This window comes from Juglans microcarpa x Juglans regia, chromosome 4S (assembly GCF_004785595.1).
Source record: "Juglans microcarpa x Juglans regia isolate MS1-56 chromosome 4S, Jm3101_v1.0, whole genome shotgun sequence".
Lineage (NCBI taxonomy): Eukaryota > Viridiplantae > Streptophyta > Magnoliopsida > Fagales > Juglandaceae > Juglans > Juglans microcarpa x Juglans regia.
In genome coordinates this window covers 19,800,875-19,822,509 of record NC_054601.1, presented here as the reverse complement: position 1 = coordinate 19,822,509, position 21,635 = coordinate 19,800,875, and the positions used below count along the sequence as shown (strand labels likewise).

The window sequence follows — 21,635 nt, the reverse complement described above, 5'->3', positions numbered from 1 at the left end:
GTTCTCTCATTTTGACCGTTTATGCATTTAATTTTTTTTTTAATTTTTTTAATGATTAAAGAAGTGACTATTAGTATATTAGTATTTTTTTTATTTTTTAAAAATGTTTAAACATGTTTAAAAAATGTTTGAAATAAAAAGCAAAAAAAAAACAAAAGTGCAATTTGCACTAAAGGCACACCAAGTGGGCAAATTGAGGGGGCATAGTAGCACTATCCATAAAGTTAAAATATTATTATAATATAATATATATATATATATATTTTTAGATTTGAAAAATTATTTTTAGTATTTTGTTTGGAAGTTTGAAAAAGTTGTAATGATTAGATAATGATTAGATGAAAAAGTTGAATATTTAAAAAATGTTTGTGTATAGTGTTTGGATGTTGATCAAATCAGATCAGATCAGATGAAACCATCTTACAATCCAAACGGAGCTATCATTTTGGAGAGGTTTGGATAGTGAGTTGAGATGGTATGAAAGTTAAATAAAATATTGTTAGAATATTATTTTTATTTTGAGATTTGAAAAACTTGAATTGTTTATTGTATTTTGTTTAAGAATTTGGAAAAAAAATTATAATAATTAGATGAGATGAGTTAAGTTATGAATCCAAACAAGTCGTTAGGCTCATACATATTTTTCTCTCCTTGCTCTGATGTCTCTGAAAACTACTTTCTTATCATAGAAAAAACCCCAAATCCCTTAAATGGTTGGTGGAGGTGAGTTTTGTGTCTTTTTCTTTGAATTTTCTTCTCTTATATCTTGCTCTAGTTTTCCATAATGAATGGTGTTGTTCGCTGTAGTATTTTCTCCCATAAATAGATAAATTTCATACGAATCTTTTATTAAAAAGTAGGTTTCACTAATAAAGAACATTTTTTTAGGTGGAGTCTACTTTTTTACAGGACTTATATGTGGTTTGTCTATTGGAACTTGTACAAATCATTTTTCTTATTGAATATATCATTCTAAAAATACACTGTGCAATTCAGTCCATTCTCATAATATCCATAAAACAAACTTTCAAAAAGGTTTAGTGACTATTGCAAGAAACATTAGATTAAAAATCACTCAAATCCTAAATCCTTTCATCTTGACATTCTATCATTGATTGTTGAAAGATGAAAGTAGAAGCTAAGTTTGGTCCATGATGCATCCTCCATCGGTGAGGATTCAAGAGTTGGGTATTATGTGCTATATATATATATATATTGCAAAAGTTGCTGGTTTTTCAAATTTATAAAAGAAAAATGATAGTACTATGTCTCATGGATTTGCTCCCTTATTTTGATCGCTCATGTATTTAATTTATCTTTTTCTCTTAATGGCTAAGGAAGTAACTATTAGTGTATTGGTGTATTTTTTAAAAATATTTAAATATGTTTAAAAAATGTGAAAAAAGGAAAAAAATATTTAAATTAATTTTTAAAAAAAATATTTAAATATGTTTAAAAAAATGTGAAAAATTTAAAAAAAATATTTAAATATGTTTAAAAAATTTAAAAAAAAGGAAAAAATTAATTTTTTTGAATTCCACAATCTTTTCTATTTTCTATGCCGCTGCATTACTTTTTATTCAAAGCTTAACTCTTGATGATGAAAAAGGAAACTTAAAACAATTAATTTTATGAGATTCAACCCAAAATTAAATATTTATTTATACCTAAACTCTTAATTTATTAGAGCATTCACATCTGATCCCCCAAAGCACCGGATTCCCTATGATTTGAGGTTTATTTTATGGTTTTGATCAAAATACCTCCTATATCCGAATCTCTATTTTAGGAAAAATGTTTAGGGAATGAATAGTGGTTTTCCAGGGAATCACTATTCATCTCCTAAACTATTTTTTATGAATATTTTATTTTAATACATAAAATAAATTCTTCTTTCAATCATTTATACTTTTTCTTATATTCATATTTGTTATAGTTTTAAATAATAATTTTAAAAATAATTTAATTAATTATGAAAATATAAAAAATTAATTTTAAAAATATTATCATATTCACAAAAAAAAATTTTAATTTTTGTTTAAAATATTCACTAGAGTAATAGTTCAAAATATAAAAAAAAAATATTGAGTAATTAAGTTTGTAAATGTAAGTGAAAAAAAAATAATAAAGAAAAAGAAAGAATAGAGAAATTATAGAGAATGAGATGTAAGAAGTTTATGAAAAATGAATAAAATTAAAAATATATTTTTTAATTAAATTATAAGAAATTTTATAAAGAATGAGACGAGAATGCTATTAAGTCATGTATAAATTTTTTAACAACATATTAAGTGTTACACTCATTGTAACTAACGTGACAGATAATCAAGACAATCAGTTTTTTAATAATTTATGTCACATCGATATTTACCACATTAATACGTTAAACGATTGCTACGCTTTGGATCTTACAGTAACTATGAACTTTAATTTTATTTTGTACATGTTCAAACCATGATTTGCTGATTTGAACAACTTCTTCTTCTTTTTCTCCTTGTTTTCTTTTCCCCGTTTTTAAGCAAGTTAAAAATTAAAAAATAACGAGCCTATAACCTGCGTAATGCATAGATTGTTGTGCATGTTGTATATGAGGAAGAGATATTTAAAGAGAGATCAAGTTTTATAATAGAGAAATTCGAAACAGTTTATAAGACGGTTTATTTGACAAAATAATATAAATGTTAAAATAGTATATTTAGATGGAGACTTAATTGGTTTATATTTTTATATGGAAGAAAAGAAATGAAACTTAAAAGTTATAACGATTCATAATGAAACATTGTTTTTGAAAGATTTACCACTTCATAAACATAACACTTCAAATTTAATGAGTTACTTTTAAAAGTTACAATGGTTCATTACTTTTAAAAGTTACAACGGTTCATAATGAACATTACTTTTAAAAAATTTACCGCTTCATAAACATAACATTTCAAATTTAATGGGTAGAATGCATATTTTTAAAAGTTACAATGGTTAATTTCTTTTAAAAGTTACAATGGTTCATAATGAAATATTATTTTTAAAAGATTTATCGTTTCATAAACATAACACTTCAAATTTAATAGGTAGAATGTATATTTTTTAAAAAAAATAAAAAATTACAATAGTTCATAATAAAATATTGCTTTTAAAATATTTATTACTTCATAAATACAATACTTCAAATTTAATCGGTAGAATGTAAGGTCTGAATTATATGACTTTTCTTTTATATATAATAATAGATATGATTAATGATAGAAAATAAACTATTTTTTACAATTTCTTTTCATAAAATGAAAGATATTTTTGTAAAATAGAGTATCATTATTTTATAAAAATGTCCTTTATAGAAAATTAAATTAAAAAGAAAGTTGTAAAATGGCTTATGTCTCTATGTTTATGTTACTTCGTTGAAAATGAATTTTAATTTCACAAAAGCTCTTTCCATTTTACATAGAGATGTTAAATAGTTGTACAGCCGTAAGTTAGGTTTTGTTTAGTAAGTAAACCAATCTCAACTCATTATTGTAATTTTTTAAATTCTAATATAAAATATAATAAATAATTTAATATTTTTAAATCCTAAAATAATAATAATAATATTAAAAAATAATATTCTAACAATATTTTATCATCTTAACTCAACTCAGTTCAATATCTAAACGCAGCCTTAATCATTTCGTAATCTTATATATTATTTGATATTAAGAAACGAGTAACGTTACATACATGAGTACGTAAGTGTTGCAGAATCATTTTAAGAAAATGTAAGATTTAATATTAAAAGATTAATTTTTTTTCGTATACGTTTCATATTTATTCATTTTTAAAAAACTTATACTGTACTTACATATTTTACAATTACAAATATCATTTCTCTTGATAAAAATATAGGTATAACATATAAACTCAAAAATATTTAGGGCTAATTAGGTTACATAAAAATAAAAAAAATATAGGTATAACATATAAACTCAAAAATATTTAGGGCTAATTAGGTTACATAAAAATAAACTATCTCATCTTATTTTATCTATTATAATTATTATAATTTTTTTAAATTCTTATCTAAAATATAATAAATAAATATAAATATTAAAAAAACAGAAAATAAAAATAAATATCATTTTCCTGTAAAAAATAGAAAATGGTAGTCAACTTGAAATCATGAATCTCGGACTTTTACGCGTCGGAAATATATTAAATGTATTATAAATAGTGGTTCACGCGTCCTCCACCTCTTAATTTCTCGATTCGTAGCAAAAGGAAAGGGTACGAAAAGTCGAGTGTTTTCTGCACTTTTTATTTTTTCTTCTTTCTTTGTTTGCAGGATAGCGAACGCCTCGTTTCGATATCATGTCGTCGTCGAAGAAGATCACCCTGAAGAGTTCCGATGGCGAGTCCTTCGAGGTCGACGAGGCCGTGGCTCTTGAGTCTCAGACCATCAAGCACATGATCGAGGACGATTGCGCCGACAACGGCATCCCTCTCCCCAACGTGACGAGCAAGATCTTGGCCAAGGTCATCGAGTACTGCAAGAAGCACGTCGAACCGGCCAACTCTGAGGACCGCACCTCCGAAGATGATCTCAAAGCTTGGGACATGGAGTTCGTCAGGGTTGACCAGGCCACTCTCTTCGATCTCATTCTGGTTTGTTCTCTTCCGTCGCCTCTGATCACTTCTCTCTTTTCATGGCTTTGGTTCGTGTGGGCGATTTTTCCCTTCATGGGTTTCTCGTGGCTGGGGGCTCTGAAATTTGGATCTGAATTGATTTCTTTAAGGTTGGGGCTTCTGGATTAGGGTTTCGAATCACGTTTTTAGCGTGATGGTTGTTTTGTTAATTTATGATTCTAGGTTTTGAAACTTAGGGTTTTGATCATTTGAAGTTGATTTGATTATTTATGTCAAAGTCTTACATACAGCTGTGTTCGTTGGTTGTTGAATTATTATCTTACTATTGGAACCCTGGGGGTTGGCTCCAGTGGTAAAGGACTTGGTCTTGGTGGTATGCTCCCGACAAGGTCTAAGGTTTGAAACCTCTTGGGTGCAAACAATCTTGGCAATCGGACTGGAGATTTTTTTTCCCTTGAATGCCCGACTTGCGGGAGACTTATTGCCGAGGGCTTGTGCACCCTGAGATTAGTCAAGACACGTTTCTGGGACATCCGGTGCCAATAACAAGAAAAATATTATCTTACTAATGGGTGATTTGTTGGTAATTTACTGTTAACACGTGATGTTACTCTGCGGGGTGATGGAGGCTTCTTGAGTATGCAATGGACTAGATGCTTCAAACTGATTCTTGTATGCATAAATAATTTGGCTTTTCTAGTATTCTTGTTCTTTGCCAAGACGTGGTTGATTTCAGGGTTTTATTTTCTTTACAATATGTCGTTGTTGTTTTGTTTTTTGTCCAAAGTTTAATGTTCTAATTGCTTTGTTAATTTCGTTTGCTTCGTAGTTGATACTACGACTTAATTCTTTGAGGAGAAAGTACCTATTTTTTTTGAAGATCCTTTCAATCAGTTCAGAAACTTTTTTTTTTTTTTTACCTTGCTTAACTCAGTCAACCTTATTTTTTAGGAGTATATTTTGTTTCTGTTCCTCAAATGAAAATAGCTTTATTTTATGTGAAGGAAAGATATCTTGGTTTGTTTTAAAATCATTGCCAAGTTGCATTGTTAATTGTTTAACGTAGGCCCTATGCTTGTGATATTTTTTATGATTGTTAACACAACAAAAATATTTCTGTGATGTGTATTACCTGGTTATTTTTATTGATCTTTGAAGTCTCCGAGTTTTGCTAAGAAATACTTGTTCAGTTGTGGTTCTAATACTGTTGCCTTTTTTCAGGCTGCAAACTATTTGAACATCAAAAGCCTCCTGGATCTGACATGCCAGACTGTGGCGGACATGATCAAGGGAAAGACCCCAGAGGAGATCCGCAAGACCTTTAACATCAAGAATGACTTTACCCCAGAGGAAGAGGAAGAGGTTCGTCGGGAGAACCAGTGGGCATTTGAATGATGTATTGAGTGATAATTTTGAGTGGAACTTGGAAACAAAAATGTGATTTACAAACAACTTGGTTTAAGGGTTACTATGTGGGTTTATATGTTAGGCATAGTTGTTCTGGCTTTATCTTCCTCTGTTTTAAACTCTTGCTTTATTGAAATCGTAAGCTCTTTGAACTGTAAATAATATTCAGATTCTGATGGGGGGCACTGGTAGTAGCTGATCCTGCTATCAATTTCTCTGCCATTTCAATAGTTTATATTCCTTATTTATTGTGATAAGCCGGCTTTGGATAGACATGCATACATCTGTGTGCATTTGAAAGCTTTGTTCTGTCCAAGGGCAGCATTCACTTGATTGCGCAATCAAAAACTCTATGTGCAGTCATTTTTGTGCACCCTTTATCTACTCCATTAATGTCATCTTTTTTTTTTAATATAAAATAATTCATTTGACCAATCACATCAATGGAGTATACAAATAGTACACAAAAGTGATTGTATATAGTGTAATTCTTGTGCAATTGACAGAGGATCGGTGGTTGAGGATTTGAACTTTGAATGGCAGGATATGGTTTTGGTGGTGGATTATTAGGTTTGGAAATTGATTACCTGAACTATACATTAAATGAAGGTAGTTTAGGAATATTGAAATTCATTTTCAATGAAGTATCATCGTAATTGCATTGGTTGATTGTAAAATAATTGTAAAAGAGAGGTAGGTCGGTGTATTCTAAGTGATTGCTTAGTTATATATGTAACTATTTTAAATTGATAGCTCACTTTAACCGCTAGTGTAAATTTTACGTTTTAAATATTGAAAAAAAAAAACATACTTTTGCCCTAGTTGTCAAAGTGAGCGGTCACTTTAGAGAGGCAACATAGCATTTTCCATCTAAATTTGTTAAATGTGAGTAGCTCTACTATAACTATTGTTGGACAGACTGTTGGGGCAAAAGATGTCACAGGGTGTCGTGGCTCTCGTGGTGGCAAATCATTAAATGGTCTCCAATTCATTTTTCATGCAATTGAAGAAAATAAACCGTAACATGCAAAAAAGAAAACTAAAGATTTTATGGAACCACGAGTTTGATTGTGGAAAAATAATTTCAGAGCATTATTACTACCACCTTGTGGCATTAATCATTGAAGAAAATAATGAACCGTATCTGTTAAGACATGCTGTATGATTGTACAGTACGCTAGAGAAAATGATAACCTTTAACAACCATTTTACAAAGAGCGGTGCTGCTCTGCCACCTGAGTAGCACCATTCGGTGTTATCGTTAGTTGTAAAATTATTATTTTTTTATTTATTTTTTTATTCACATTTTTAATGTATTTAAATATTTTTAAAAAATAAAAAAAATACATCAACATATTTAAAATCACTTTCTTTATTATTCGGTAAAAAAAAAAAACCGAGCGGTAAGATTTGGCTAGCATAGTAGACTTTTCTTTTTACAAATCTATATGAAATGGAGGATAGTTTTGTAATATTATAATTTAGTTTTAGGAAAATGCTTGTCTTCTCACTGGAAGTTATTGATGAGATTTTTTTATTATTATTTAATGATTAAATAAGTTTTTTTAATAATATTGTAATTTTTTTAAATATTAAAAAATACTTATAAAAAAAGCAAAAAAAAAAAAAAAAAAAAAAAAAAAAGGAAAGAGAAAGAAAGAAAGAAAACAACTAGCTCCCAAACTAGAGCTCCCAGCGATGGGAGTAGGACCACCCTTATTTTTAATGGAGTGGTATGATTTCATTGGTTGTTTGAAAATGATTTGTAAAATAATTATAAAAAAATTATAGGTGTATCATTATTCGTACACTATATGATTCGGTTGATATGAAATCTAGTTATTGTTAGTTTTCAGTAAAATGAGGGGTCCATTCATAACTCTTAGTTCTTTCAGGCAATCAATAATTCATGTTAAAAGGGGATTGAAGCCAATAAATAATTCAAAAGCAATCCTCACCTAGCTAGAAGAGATTTCTCACATTTTTCTAATTTCTGTGATCTTGAAGATCGGAACTATTCATATTCAAATCCAACCTTTTGAGATCCAGATCTTGCAAAACCCATGGCTTCCCCTCTAATATTAGCAGTCTCTGTACAAAAGGGAGCTCAGATATGCTTTTACTTGCAAAGATGGGACTGTAAGGTTTTTTCGGTTGCTCCAATCCATTGGATGCTTGTTTAATGAGATGAGGCGTGGATTTTGTGAATAATAGTGAGAGAATTTGAGTTAAATTTTTATTAGGTTTTGGAAATGGAGAGAGAAAAGGTTGAATAAAAAATATTATAAAGTTAAAATATTGTTATAATATAATTTTTATTTTTTTATTTGAAAAAGATGAATTTTTTTTTTTTTTTTTTTAGAATTTTAGAAAAGTTGTAATGGTTAGTTTGAAAAAGATATAATGATTAGTTTGAAAGTGTTTGTATTTAAATGATATTTGGAAACGAAATGAAATGTGATGAAATGAGATTGGATGAGATAGAAATTGTTTACCTTAGTGCACTCCTGCTGCAATAGCAAAGCTTGCTAGTTTCTATACAAGTACATTTGAATTCACTTTATGGACTGAACCTCAAACTGCACAGATAGCATCTTTGCTAGAGCCAGCCTTTACTTTTGGTTATTATGAATACAGTCTCAAAGCAAAGAAACCATGGGAATGAGACTGCACTTATGAAAAAAAAGACTACAATTGTTCCCCAGTATCTTAGCAACTCATCAAAAGAACATCCGACTCTCAATAGAAAGAAAACTGAAAATAAAAAGTGAATCAGCGGGTGACCCCATTCTGAGGTTCCTGCTTGTTCCCCAGTATCTTACGCAAGTGAATATCCAGAGTTTAAAGAATAGCAATGGTGTTTAGCGACAAGACCATTGCTATCAGCTCACAAAAGCCAATACCGTACTGTGAACATTCAACATTGAGGGTGATATGGCATGTAGAAAGCATCAATTTGTAGTAACCAGTGTTGCAGCTTATTTGACACGATTAAAAGAATTAAGAACATTGCTTGCAGATGAACATGAAAAAGGAATCAACAAATTATATTATTTCATCAAATGTTGAAGCTCATAAAAGGCAAAACTGTTAATCATGCCTGCACACTACAACACAGCGGCAGCAAGATTGAAGATAATTGATGCAAGATGTTAATTACTACACTAGGTGCAAAATAAACTATCACAACCCGTGAGCTGCAGGGGCTATTGGAAAAGTCCTCTACAAATACTGATCCATAGAGCAAAATCAACTATCATCAGATTGACATTCTGGATCCTTCAAGCGTAATATTATCCAGCATCAAACCCCTAAAACAATACATGCATTCTTGGCTGATGCCATAAAATACAGTCAATTAATTGTCATCAAATCACCCTCATCGGGCAAGCATTATCCTTCCCATTTTGGAGGGAGTATGCCAGCATCCTGTTCTGTCAATCCACTCTATTTAAAACCACCACTTATATGATGTGTGAACAAACCGTATCCAGTGAGAAATCATTTTCTGCAGTCTTCACTTGCTTCTGATGCTAAATTGAAGTTTGTGTCATTTAGATGTGGCTGTTTTGAATTGGGACTCGACAAGCTTGACTTTTTAGCCAATGCACCCATCATCATGCTCACCTCATCCATCCCTTCGCGCCAGTAATCACTCACTTTCAACTCGTGAACTATTTCTTTCAAGTCTTTAAGATTACATCCGGGCAGCCTTCCAACCTTTCGATCCTTCATCATGTCTTTTACCTGAGCAACATCCTCCCATCGACCTGCCACGGCATAGACATTCAACAATAGTTGATAAGATAAGGACTTATGCGGTTCCATTTCGATTAGCGATTTTGCAATTTTTTCTCCTAAAGATACATCTCCTAGGAAACGACAGGAACCAAACAAATTAGCCCAAAACAGGGATTCTGATGACTTATCATCTTCTGGCATATTCCTTAAGATTTCCTCAGCCTCTTGGACAAGCCCCACGCTGGCATAGAGATTTGCCATACACCAATTATGTGCAAAATTGGGCTTTATATTGAATATGTCTATCATTTGGCCGAAATAAGCTCTGCCCTCTGCTAAAAGCCCAGAGCGAGCACAGGCGCAGAGAACCCCAATGAAGGTTATTTCATCTGGGATTATTCCTTCTTTCCCTTCGCCACACCTTGAACTCTTATAAAGGTTGGTTTCTTTATGTTTTGACCTTGGTCTACCCAACATTTCACCGAATAGGAGAAGCCCATCTTCTGGATTTCCATGAAGGCAATGGCCCATGACCATTGCATTCCAGGAAACCAAATTCTTATTTGCCATTCTTTCAAAGACTCTACATGCCATGTCCACCCTCTGGCACCTGCTATACATATCTATCAAAGCTGTATCAATAACAATACTTGATCTCAAGAATATCCTAATGTGACACCCATGAACTGATCTTCCCTCTCTTACTCTAGCTGACCGGCCACAAGCAGTGAGCACGCTAACCATAGTTGTATCACTGCCTCTCAATCCGAACTTAACCATTTCCCTGAACAACTTCAATCCACACCCAGGGTTCCCACCTTTCAAATACCCATTGATCATAATATTCCAAGAAACCACATTTCGTTCAGGCATTATATCAAATAACCGATGAGCAATGCCCAAATCATCAAGTCTAGAGTATACATAGAGGACTGAATTCCACGACACCAAATCCCTGTTGGACATTTCAGCGAACACATTACTAGCAAGGTCAACGGCCCCACAACAACCGTACATATGAATCAAAGCGTTCTGAACTGACAACACACTATCAACTCCATTCTTAACGGCCTGCCCATGACACTTCTTCCCGGATTTAAAACAACCCATCTTCGCAATAGACCCAACAAGTGGTACAAAAGTATAGCTATTAGGCAAAAACCCATTTCTCAACCATTCAAAATAGAACACCATAGCCTGGAACGGAACACAACTATTAGAGTAAGCCTTGATGACAGTATTAATACATAACCTATCTGGCCAATTTATATATCGGAAAATTAAAATAGTGTAATCTAAATCCCCGAAATCCGAAGAGCACTGCAGAATTCTGCCTGCCCAGAAGGGGTTGTGGAAGAGACCCGAAGTGATAAAATGAGCTTGGATTTGCAGCAACTGCCTCATATTTTGACATGTTTCGAGTATACACCTTCGCTGATAAAGTGAAGTAGCAGTCTTTTCAAGGGGAACAGAGGAAGAGCAAAATCTGGGCCGAGAGAGGTTGGTTTTGGAGGTGGGTTGAAAGAGAACGGAGCTTCTGAGTCGAGTAAGTTCCCGCATGGAAAATCTTGCCATTCATTGAGGCTATGGTTTTGATTCACTGCTGAGCTGCAAGACTGGGCTCTCGCCATTAACCCACATTCCGCTCTCGATCGCTCCCTCGACCATAGGCTTCAGATTACAACGGAAATAGTCTAAATGTCAAATAGTTACGGAGGGTATAAGACTTAGGATCATGTTCAGTGAACAGGCTCGGTTCGATTCGTCAAGATGCCACTTTTTGATTAGCATTACTCTTTTTAAATATTGTATTTTAGTTTTAAAAAAACATATATATAAACATATACAAATATTTAATCATGTTTCTAAAAAAAAAAAAAAAATTTAATCATGTATAATTGACTAAATTTAATGAAATACGATATCAATCCACATCAGCCACTATGCATTGAGTAATGCTATACACTACACTCTTATCCTATTTTGATTATACTAAGTGGTATGTAGCACAATCATCACCATTAGATAATAAATAAGCATGTAATAAATGATCATTTAATAGTGATAAATGTGCCATATCATACTTAGTAGGATGAAAGTGAGATAGTAGTATGGTGTATAGAAATATACATTTTTCCTATACACTACCCCACACCCCACACCTTATGAAAAATACCTCCACACCATATAAAAAAAAACTATATGTGTGGAGTGTGGGAATGAATAATAACTGATCCATAGAATGCCTCTATGATATTTATAACAATAGTAATATTTATAATTTTATGAACTCATTTATTTGTTAATTGTTTTCTTCAACTAAATAAAGTAAATAGGCTGAAAAGTGTAAACAAGTTAGGCTGCAGATTCAAGCTCTCATTGTTGTTCATCCATTGCGAGGGGTTGATATGGTGGTGCTAAGGGTTCGTTCAGGATCATTTGATGTGGTTCTATGGACTGACAAAGAGGTGGAAGTGGAACTGCATGCTACTCTCCATGGAATCATAAACTTTTTTTAAACCGTGGTTTGAAATCTCTTTGTTGCCTCTCTTGGGTTGAACTCCTGTCACAACAAAACATAAAAAAACTTGAGACTCAACCTTGTTGGTCTTGCATCAAAGAATAAGGTGTCCAAGCGGCCTGAGATGCGTTTCATGTATGTGCCATAGCCATAATGAGCAGTTAAAACAGGTTAATCTACTAGGTTTCACATCTCTCTTTTGTTGGGATGGGGTGTATTTATGGGATGACTCCCCACTAACATGTTAATGCCTTGAACATGCAGTTGTTTAATTGCATTGCTTTGCTTTCCTTGCTCAAAGATTTTCTCTGTACTGCTTCTGAACACCCTGCAGAGAGCTTAGGAGTCGTTGTGGAGGTTACCTAGTATGTGGGTATATATCTCCTGTATCTTAAAAAGATGAACAGTAATAAATAGTGCGTATAAACAGTAATAATGAATAGTGTTTATGAACAATAGTAATGAATACTATTTATGAACAATAATAAATAGTGTTTATGACAGTAATAAATAGTGTTGTCTTTGGACACTTTTTATTCCGCCTATCATTTGTCGTGTAGTCTCTTTTAAGAGTAATTCTATGTACAACTGTAAAGTGTGTAAATATCGTGTAATCACTTTGAAAAAGAGTAGAGTCTATTATTAAAAAATTAATTTTTTTTCAATGGATCCTATGTTTTATTCAATTTTTTTAAAACGATTACATGACGGTTGTACAATTCACAGTTGTAAATATATTTTCTCATCTTCTAAAAATTTTGAACTCTTTTAATGTATTGACAAAAAATGACCTTGACTTTTTTAGATGGGTTGGCGTGCTTGCAATATTAGATAGTTTTAAGAGAATAAAACTATCTAATTAATTTAAATTTTTAATATAATTTTTTTTCAATTAGGCAGATGTTTGCACGTTGGCCACTGCTAGTATATATATATCCCCTTATAGTTAAAAGTCGTTATAACGTGAACAGTAATAAATAGTGACATGAACAGCGATGAACAGTGATAAACACTATCTTTCACCTTATGTCCCTATCTGCATCCGTGTCCCTCTCTATCCTCATAGGAAACCCACAGTAAAATCACCACAAAATCTCACAGCAAATCACCACTACAAATACCACAAAATCTCACAACAAATCACCACACAAATACCACAAAATCAAAAAATCATCACACAAATCACAACACAAATCACCAAATCAACACACAAGTTTCCACACAAATCATAAATCAACACACGGAGAGAAACCAAATCACCACAAAATCAAAAAATACCACACAAATCACCAAATCAACGCACAAGTTTCCACACAAATAACAAATCATCACACGGGGAGAAACCAAATCACCACAAAATAAAAAATCACCACACAAATCACCAAATCAACACACAAGTTTCCACACAAATCACAAATCAACAAAAGGGGAGAAACTTGTGCGTGTAGAGGAAGAGAGAGGGCTACGGGCTTGGTGCCGTAGGGGTGGCTAACGGCGGCGCTACAGGGAGAAACCCGTGCGTGTAGAGAAAGAGAGAGGGCTACGGGCTTCGGCCTGTTGCGGGAGGGAGAGAGAGAGGTCTGTGGGCACGAGATTGGCATGGGGAAGGTCGCCAATGACTGGGCTTGGTGGTGGCGCGGTAGCAGCAGTCGATTGCACTAGGCGGAGCCGAGGAGGAGATTGAGAGGGAGAGAGGCGTGCGGCTGGAGGGAGCGTGGAGAGAGAGAGAAGGGGAAAAAATGAAAGAAAAAGTTAGAGTTTGAGATTTTAAATCTTAACCATTCATCTTGAATCTCCAGAATTGATCCAACAGTAGGTGGAGATTAAAACATTAAAAATAAACTAACTTAAAATAGATAATTAAAATATAAATTCAACTTTAATTTATAAAATACTAATATTTCATCATTAAATAAATGATAGAGTTTTGTTAAATATTTCTAAAAGAGTAAAATCATATAAATAATTAAAATTTTTAATATAATTTAAATCTCATAATATTCTTAATTAACTAAAATCATTTAAATAAAATAATTTTCTACCATTATAATATTTTTGGAGTTTCCAAAATAGAAGAGACTTACTTTAATGATAAAAAATGTGAGAACAATATAGAAATAAAAGACTATATTTTTTTAGTACTCTCTGGGTCATTAAGTAGTATGGTTGAATTCTACAATTCATATATTTTGCTAAGAAAACTATTACTAGAATATCTAAAATCTTTTAATTTTCATATTATTCATATTATTGTAACATTTATTTTTACAATTTCCGTAAGAGTTTTTGTGACTTTACATATAGACTGCTACTTTGGAGGAATTGACTTAGAATTTTACGATTGGGTTCTTTTTCGTTTCCTAACTATAATGTGATTTTCTCTACTGATATATATTTTTTTGCACTCCAATAAAATTGATTTAGAATTTTCTATTCTGCGACCAAGACTATGCTTTGGTTTCGCTAATTTTAAATTTCATTTTACCACTTCTCGTTTTTTATTTTCTTCGGTTGGATTGCTTGGATTTATGCAGTAAAGTACTGTCATTATCACATAGATTCTCCGCATCTCTTTTCACTTGTTAGGTGCAGAAACTGAATTCATAAAAGATTCTCCATATACCACTTATTTTGCTTATGATTACGTTTTTTTTTTTTTTTTTTTTTTTAACACAAAGCAAACTTGTTTTTCATTCAACCTCAACCGGGCAAATGTGCCTCGCACATTGCCCAACTGCTAGTGTGTGTATATATATATATATATATATATCTTTTCATTTAAACTTCTTGCTGGAATTGCAAGCCATTGAAGCGCCCCCTCCTACCTACTGGGAACTAGGAAGTGAACCCTCCAATTATATCCAGATGATTCAGAGGCTCGTGTTTTTCTTTCTTAAGCAAAATTGATACTTCTGGGTAGTCTTGGAAATATGGAAATAGTGACTTAGTAGTAGTTTTACTTGTTAAGTTGCATTGGCTGCAAATGATTCTTACCCTACAGAGTAATCTTGGAGAATTCCTTTGTTCTTTACCTTTTATCTTCTCTTTTTAGACCATAGACCAGAAAATTGATTCTGAAGATACTCTTACTGATTGTAATGTTTCTATCAAAATATCTTATTTTTGGCCCAGCGGGTCTCCTTTGGGGTGTGACTAGTTTTCAAGAGACAAGGATGGGTAAGTTTTAATGTGATTACTTAACAACAGCTTTTGCCCGACCTACCAAATGAAACCTACTATAAGTTTCAAAGTGTTTTGATATTTGCATGTTTTTTTTCCGGTTACCGTAGCATCTTAAAAGTGTTCTACACATGGTATTTGGGAGTGCGTTGTCAAGTATTTTGTGATACTATATATTGAAAAGAAAAAATTGGGAGGTGGAGGCCAGGGATCTTTGCCTAGTGGGACATGATCAGTAGAGTAATCTCCTCTAACCACGTGCAATGGGAGGTCTTCCTCTCCACCACGGTGGTCAGGCTTAGGCTCTGGCGGCCCGCACCATAGGCGGACACAATAAGAGAAAGGTCTCTCCATCTCAACTAGGGTCACACGGTCCCGATTGGGCTATTATAAGAGGGGGAGCTTTCCCCTCTTTTGTGCATTTTTCTAAGAAAATGAATTGGCAGATAAATTGATTTGTGGGAGATGCTTTGGAAACACATCTCAAAGAAGCTCCACACATGTTTGCAAAAGCCTTTCCAAACATATAAAGTACCCAATCCATAATCTTCCATTTAGATAGGTAAAAAAGGTCAGGAGTAACATTCTGTTTAGGTGCAACTGCTGTATACTGATCACTTGAAGCAATTGTCTCAGCCAATCTAATTAACAAACGCTTCTAAACCATGCAAAACAATTGAGCAACAGAAAGGACCGGTAACTATCATCAGACTCTCTGCTCTTCAACTATACCTTCCTCTTATTAAAGATCTTGCAGAAATGCTAAAACCCTATGAAACCAAATGGTAGGTTTCAGCAATCTAGTGTCCTTCATCTACAATCTTGTTGGTCTAAGCTAGCAGCCAAGTTTGAAGGAACTTCCATCTTCTTCTTACAAGGTGAACAAATGGGAGGATTTGGAAAAGGTCAAGGAAGACAAATCTATTTATCCACAAGGGTCGAGCTTAGGTGAGCTTCTGGAAGTTGATCAGCAGTGTTGTGTGCGTTTGTCAAGATTGAAGATGGAACAGGACAGAAATACTCTTCCTTATCTGCATGAGTTTCACAAGGTCTGTGTCGACAGGTGCATGGTTCGATGTGTGCCGGAAAACGTGTCCAGTGTGCCGGTTTTCCATGGGAGGGGGGAGGCCGACAATTGCTATGTACAGCAAGTACTGACCGATGAGATGGTGATATGGTCTTCTTCTTTTCATGTAGCTGGTTTCTAGCCTGTAAATTGTAATTCATCTTGCACATTATAAATTAAGAAACACAAGTTTTCATAGATTCAAGTTCCTATTTTGCCATAATCAAATAGTACGACGCAAGCTCAAACATATGGGGTGGACCATATGACTTACTGAGTAGTCATGTGGTCCACCACACAAAAGTTTTCATACTTTACAAAAGAAGAAGAACCTAGAGAATATTTTTTTTTCATGATTAAAACTAATATCATTTTTCGACGAAATTAGTGAGTTGGGATTGAAGTATCTTACTCACTCATTGAATGGGTTGGAATAAAGTTGAACTACATACAATCCAAAACTAAACTTGTGACATTCGGACAATTTTTGTCACAACATGCATGGCGAACACGACATGAACCTAATACAAAATTACCTTTTATTAGGATTGGGAAACCTCACTCAATCCTTGGATCGAATGAGTAGAGAACCGAGTACGTACTCATGATACATGACGACCGAAATGACATGACAACACGAATTATCAGCCATAGTGCCAAGAAAGTAATCACATATATAGAGCGTACTTCAGAATGGGGCTGACCGGCATTGTCTGGGTGTGAGACAACACCCATTTTCCCTATTGGATCGATGTTCAATCAAAGATAAGGATTGTTTGGTAAGTTGGATTGGCTTCTTTTGAATCTAGGTGAACCACTAGGAATTGAATGCCATAGGAAAAAGCACCAAGAACCCAACAAATTAGAGAGGGCACGACCGGACGAGTGACTGTAATAACATGGTGAAGGAATAGGTTCTACTAACAATTCATGTCCTCTAAAAGATGAAGAGATAAGGAAGATCTTGAAAGAGATGGCCTGCAAAGGAACAAAGTGTCCCATCCTCTTTTCTTTCTTTACTTTTTGGTTGAACTTTTTGCATCTTCTTGGTGCCCATAAGCGGTCCTTTTTTACCTCCACTTGCCTCTCCCCTACATCTTTCCGTACAGAAAGAATCAAAACTTATGTGAAAAAAAAAAAAAAAAAAAAAAAGAGGAGTAAGAAGTCAAGGGAAGGATACAAACAAAGACCTGTTTCTTTGGAATGCAAAAACACTATTTCTCATACATGATTCTCATTCTTTCCTAAAACCATTAAAATATGAAACAGAGGAACACCCACCCACAAAATTATTGAAAACCCTTGAATACTCTCTTTCATATCCTCTCTAGCTAGCTGAGAAGGGACTGTTCTCATGAAGGGAAACATAAAAGACTTTGTTAGAAGGAATGCACCGAGGAGTGCCTGCCTTCTCAAAATGGAGCAGTTGACGTTCGATGCAGCGAGTGCTTTTTGGGAAGTGGGGCGGCTGCAGCTACCCTTAACTGCCAAAACACATGAAAAAAGTAAAAGAAAAGAAAGGATACAGTCATCAGAAGTTCAGAACACATTCACCGCGAGCAATAAATATCTGAAAATAGTAGTTTTTGTTTATTTTATATTAGAATGAACAAAATTAGATTTTCTTAAACACGTACGTAATATGAAAAATAGAAAAGAATTATGTCTTTTACTTTAAGAAGAAGAAAATCTGCCTGAGGTAATCAGAAATTATTTGAATGATCTTGGCTCGTGCTTCCGTATCTAACTTACCTGTTCCTGCTGTTTTCTGAGCTTTGCATTCTCTTCCATCAAGTGAGCAACTTCAAGTTCCAACTCGTTTGTGTAGGCCTGTACGAGGCAGTAAAAAAAGGAAGCACCAAAAACAAAAAAAACAAAAAAATGCTTTCAGGAAACTAAATCAAACTGAATATTATTTCATGCTTTTTGCAGGAAATACATTTAACTTGCGAATAATAAAAGAGAAGAAGAAGAAGAAGAAGAGGAAGAAGAGAAATACATTCCTGCTTTCTAGCTCTTGATCGGGCGGCGGACTCTCGATTCTTCATCATACGCTTATGTCGCCGATCCCCTGAGCTGCTGTCAGATTCCGGAACTCTTTTCTTCCCAAAAGACGGCAAGCCAGTAGTGGATGCGAAAGCCTCAAATGAGCTACCGAAAGGAGAGATATTAGAAATGGATTGGGGCTGTAAATGGGAGTCAGGCCTTAGTGGGTCAGAGTTATCAAGGAAATGAAATTCAGAACCCGAATGCAAGCTCAAAACAGTGGCTGGAGGCGACACCAAAGAGGCAGAGCCATAGAGAGTGCCCGTCTCTGTGGCGGTGGAGACTTGGCTGACCGGCGTGTGATCTTTGCTAAAGGGTCGGGCAAGAAAGTCTTGGAGGATGACGTTGTTGGAGGTTGGGTGGGGACGTTCGTGGATTCTTGGGGTGGTTTCTTGGTCAGGAAGGGAAGCCAGACTGATGTCCTTCCATACCTCTTCCATGGTTTTGGTGGCTCTTATGGATTGGTGGAAGGAGGTTGAGAATGGCGAAGGCGATGAGGTAGCAGATGTGGATGAAAGTGATTTTGAGGATGACGATGATGATGAGCCTCTGTTGTTGAGGTTTAAGGTTTTGTTGAAGGTACTTTCTCTGGGACCTCCCGTCGATGACAGCATTTGGTGCTATAGCTGAGCCAGATGTTTTAGACCTGACCTCAAACTCGCACACACGCAGGGCAGAGCCGCAGAGGTTTGGAGAGAGGGAGAGAGAGAGTCAAGATGCGTTCTGTGCTGCATGGATCTTATGCCATTATTTATGTGATTTTTATGATTATTTCCTGTCACACTAATTTATTTTGTCATAGTTTTAATGATTTGTTATTAGAATGTTAATTTATGAAATTTTTTAAAGTCAATTAATATGGTTAAAAGTGATAAAAATTAAGACTAGGAGGAGTATGACTCACGTTGATAATTTATGCCAAGCATATAGGCGCAGGACTCTGGTTGTGAGGATACCCAATTTGGAAAGAATTAGATGAGAATTTTTTTTATATATCATACGAGGATCGTAGTGCAATATATCCCACCATGATGATTTGGTGTGCATACTAACATGCTTAATTCACGTGCCATATCATAAAAAATAATAATAATAATAATAATAATAATATTCGCTTGCATGCAGTGGTACTGCAATTTTAGCATTTATGCCTAACCCCTTCAACCCCTCTAGACTCACCCAAACCCATTTCATCATGCCAATTGCAGATGCTCCATCCGTACTCTCTACCGTCCCTCATGGACAACAATTAACAAGACCGAACTGCTAGTATTAACTCCAACTCTAGCAACCTTTTGTGCACAATGGTAATCATTTTTGTTATTGTAAGGGGTGTGATCACCAAACAGTGTACCTTTTGAAATAATATCCTCTAATATAGTGATGGTTTTCATGAGAGGTGATGTTTAAGAAAGTGTTAAGAGACAACCTTGGTTATGTCGCTTATTAAGATTGTGACCTTTGAGTTACCATTAGATTACCAATAGTTGTGTCATTTGCCAACCAGTGCATGATGATCTAGCACAAATAAAATCACTCAATTCCTTTTGTTCATCACCAACTTGTGAGACAAATACTCTCACAGGAGTGTCACCATATTGCCAAAGTCCACTTCTATTTGTTCTTTATTATTCTACAGTGGTATCAAGAGCACAGGTCATGCCAGAGGAAATTTTATCGCGCATTATGAAGACGATAAATAGGCAAGTGCTTGGTTTGGTAACTACACTTGCATATTGTTGATGGGTCTAGAGAGGGAGCTGTTTTTGATGGGTCTGAAGACGTAAGCTCTCTTCTGACATCTCACTATGTCTTTGTGTTAGGCTTATAGTGGCAACTAATCCCATGCCAGTGTGCCGCCCCACGCCACCAAGATGTGTCTTGATCTCTTTCTCTCACTCGTCTACGGTGGTCACTCTTTCGTCCATCTTGGCTTTCTCCTTTCCCACTTTGTCCAATTTTGTTCTTCCGTCGTTTGCTTCCTCATTATCTCGAATTTGGTTTTGATGTGTTTTCAATATCACAGAGCATCTCGATCGTCAATAGAAAACATCGCCACACCCTCGAGTCTAGTCGATCACCACATTGAGTTGAGTAAGTTACTCTCGATCTTTACTCATGTTGTCACACTTAGTTTTCGTGACTATTTTGTTTGGCGCTACTAGTAGATTTGGGTTGTCTATATTGGATGTTGGAATTGGGGTTTGAAGTAATTTCCTGGCTTGGTTGATGTTGGAAGATGTGAGTTGCTATTTTAATATGCTGGGAGTACAAATGTAAATGTGATGTGTGATTGGAATAAGATTTAAGTGAATCCAAAGAGGTTGGGTTCATCTTTTGGTAAAGTAGTGTGTGGATGTCGTACTTGGACCATTATAAATCCAAGGCACCATGATAGACTATTTTGTTTATGGGCTCATGTTGAGCTATAGTTTCGAGTTATAGAAGTTTGTTAGTTTGTTGGTTTCGTATTTGTACGAGTTATTAATATGTTAGCGATATCTTTTTGGATTAAGTTGTGATACTGCTATGGTTCGGGTTCAAGGCTTAGATAGTACTATGCAAAAATCATGTAAATGGTACTCCTATGCTAGTCTTTGCCAAAAACTGACTGTGGTTGAATTTGTGAAAAACTTACATATTCTGTTATGAAAATAGGCTCAGTTATTTTTTACAATTGTCTATGTATCTAAACATTTAAATGCGACATTTTATCACGATTGGTGTAAACATAAATAATTCTTGTGCTCTATTTCTCTACTGCATAAATTATGAACATAAAGTTTGAAATATTTAATTTGATTATATGTTATTTACCTGCTCAGTACTCTGTTATGATATAATATTGTATTTGAAAAACCCTGAGGCATAAAATTATGTTCTGCTTTGGTTACGGCCCTACCACGAGTTATAACAGGGTCCTCCAGCCCTGTCATGTGTAATAGTAGTTGCCTCTGGCCTTGCCACGGGTAATAGTAGTGTCCTCCAACCTTGCCATGATTGTGGCCTCTATTCTAAGTGCAATTGCTTTGGGGACATGATAATTTATGTTCTACT

The 21,635-nt window shown here is 34.3% G+C and overlaps 3 protein-coding genes across 3 annotated transcripts; 1 reads left to right on the top strand and 2 right to left on the bottom strand.

Annotated features, from left to right (window-relative positions):
* The first annotated feature begins 4,224 nt into the window (after nt 1-4,224).
* On the top strand, nt 4,225-6,183 carry LOC121262456 (SKP1-like protein 1B). Its single transcript, XM_041164933.1, has 2 exons — nt 4,225-4,635; nt 5,839-6,183. The coding sequence occupies exons 1-2, from the start codon at nt 4,342-4,344 to the stop codon at nt 6,010-6,012; spliced, it is 468 nt and encodes a 155-aa protein (XP_041020867.1). The 5' UTR covers nt 4,225-4,341; the 3' UTR covers nt 6,013-6,183.
* A 3,197-nt stretch (nt 6,184-9,380) lies between these two features.
* Nucleotides 9,381-11,477, bottom strand: LOC121262455 (pentatricopeptide repeat-containing protein At3g51320). Its single transcript, XM_041164932.1, has one exon. The coding sequence runs from the start codon at nt 11,338-11,340 to the stop codon at nt 9,526-9,528; it is 1,815 nt and encodes a 604-aa protein (XP_041020866.1). The 5' UTR covers nt 11,341-11,477; the 3' UTR covers nt 9,381-9,525.
* Nucleotides 11,478-17,676: 6,199 nt separating this feature from the next.
* On the bottom strand, nt 17,677-19,313 carry LOC121262454 (protein FD). Its single transcript, XM_041164931.1, has 3 exons — nt 18,536-19,313; nt 18,285-18,362; nt 17,677-18,016 (listed from the first exon to the last, which is right to left on the bottom strand). The coding sequence occupies exons 1-3, from the start codon at nt 19,190-19,192 to the stop codon at nt 17,945-17,947; spliced, it is 807 nt and encodes a 268-aa protein (XP_041020865.1). The 5' UTR covers nt 19,193-19,313; the 3' UTR covers nt 17,677-17,944.
* Nucleotides 19,314-21,635: the final 2,322 nt, after the last annotated feature.

Excerpts from the sequence above, each read along its gene's own strand:
- LOC121262456 (XM_041164933.1), top strand. The coding sequence starts at position 4,342 with ATGTCGTCGTCGAAGAAGATCACCCTGAAGAGTTCCGATGGCGAGTCC. Across the intron at positions 4,636-5,838 it reads CTCTCTTCGATCTCATTCTG|GCTGCAAACTATTTGAACAT; the intron begins GTTTGTTCTCTT and ends GCCTTTTTTCAG.
- LOC121262455 (XM_041164932.1), bottom strand. The coding sequence starts at position 11,340 with ATGGCAAGATTTTCCATGCGGGAACTTACTCGACTCAGAAGCTCCGTT.
- LOC121262454 (XM_041164931.1), bottom strand. The coding sequence starts at position 19,192 with ATGCTGTCATCGACGGGAGGTCCCAGAGAAAGTACCTTCAACAAAACC. Across the intron at positions 18,363-18,535 it reads GATCAAGAGCTAGAAAGCAG|GCCTACACAAACGAGTTGGA; the intron begins GAATGTATTTCT and ends TGCCTCGTACAG. Across the intron at positions 18,017-18,284 it reads TCAGAAAACAGCAGGAACAG|TTAAGGGTAGCTGCAGCCGC; the intron begins GTAAGTTAGATA and ends GTGTTTTGGCAG.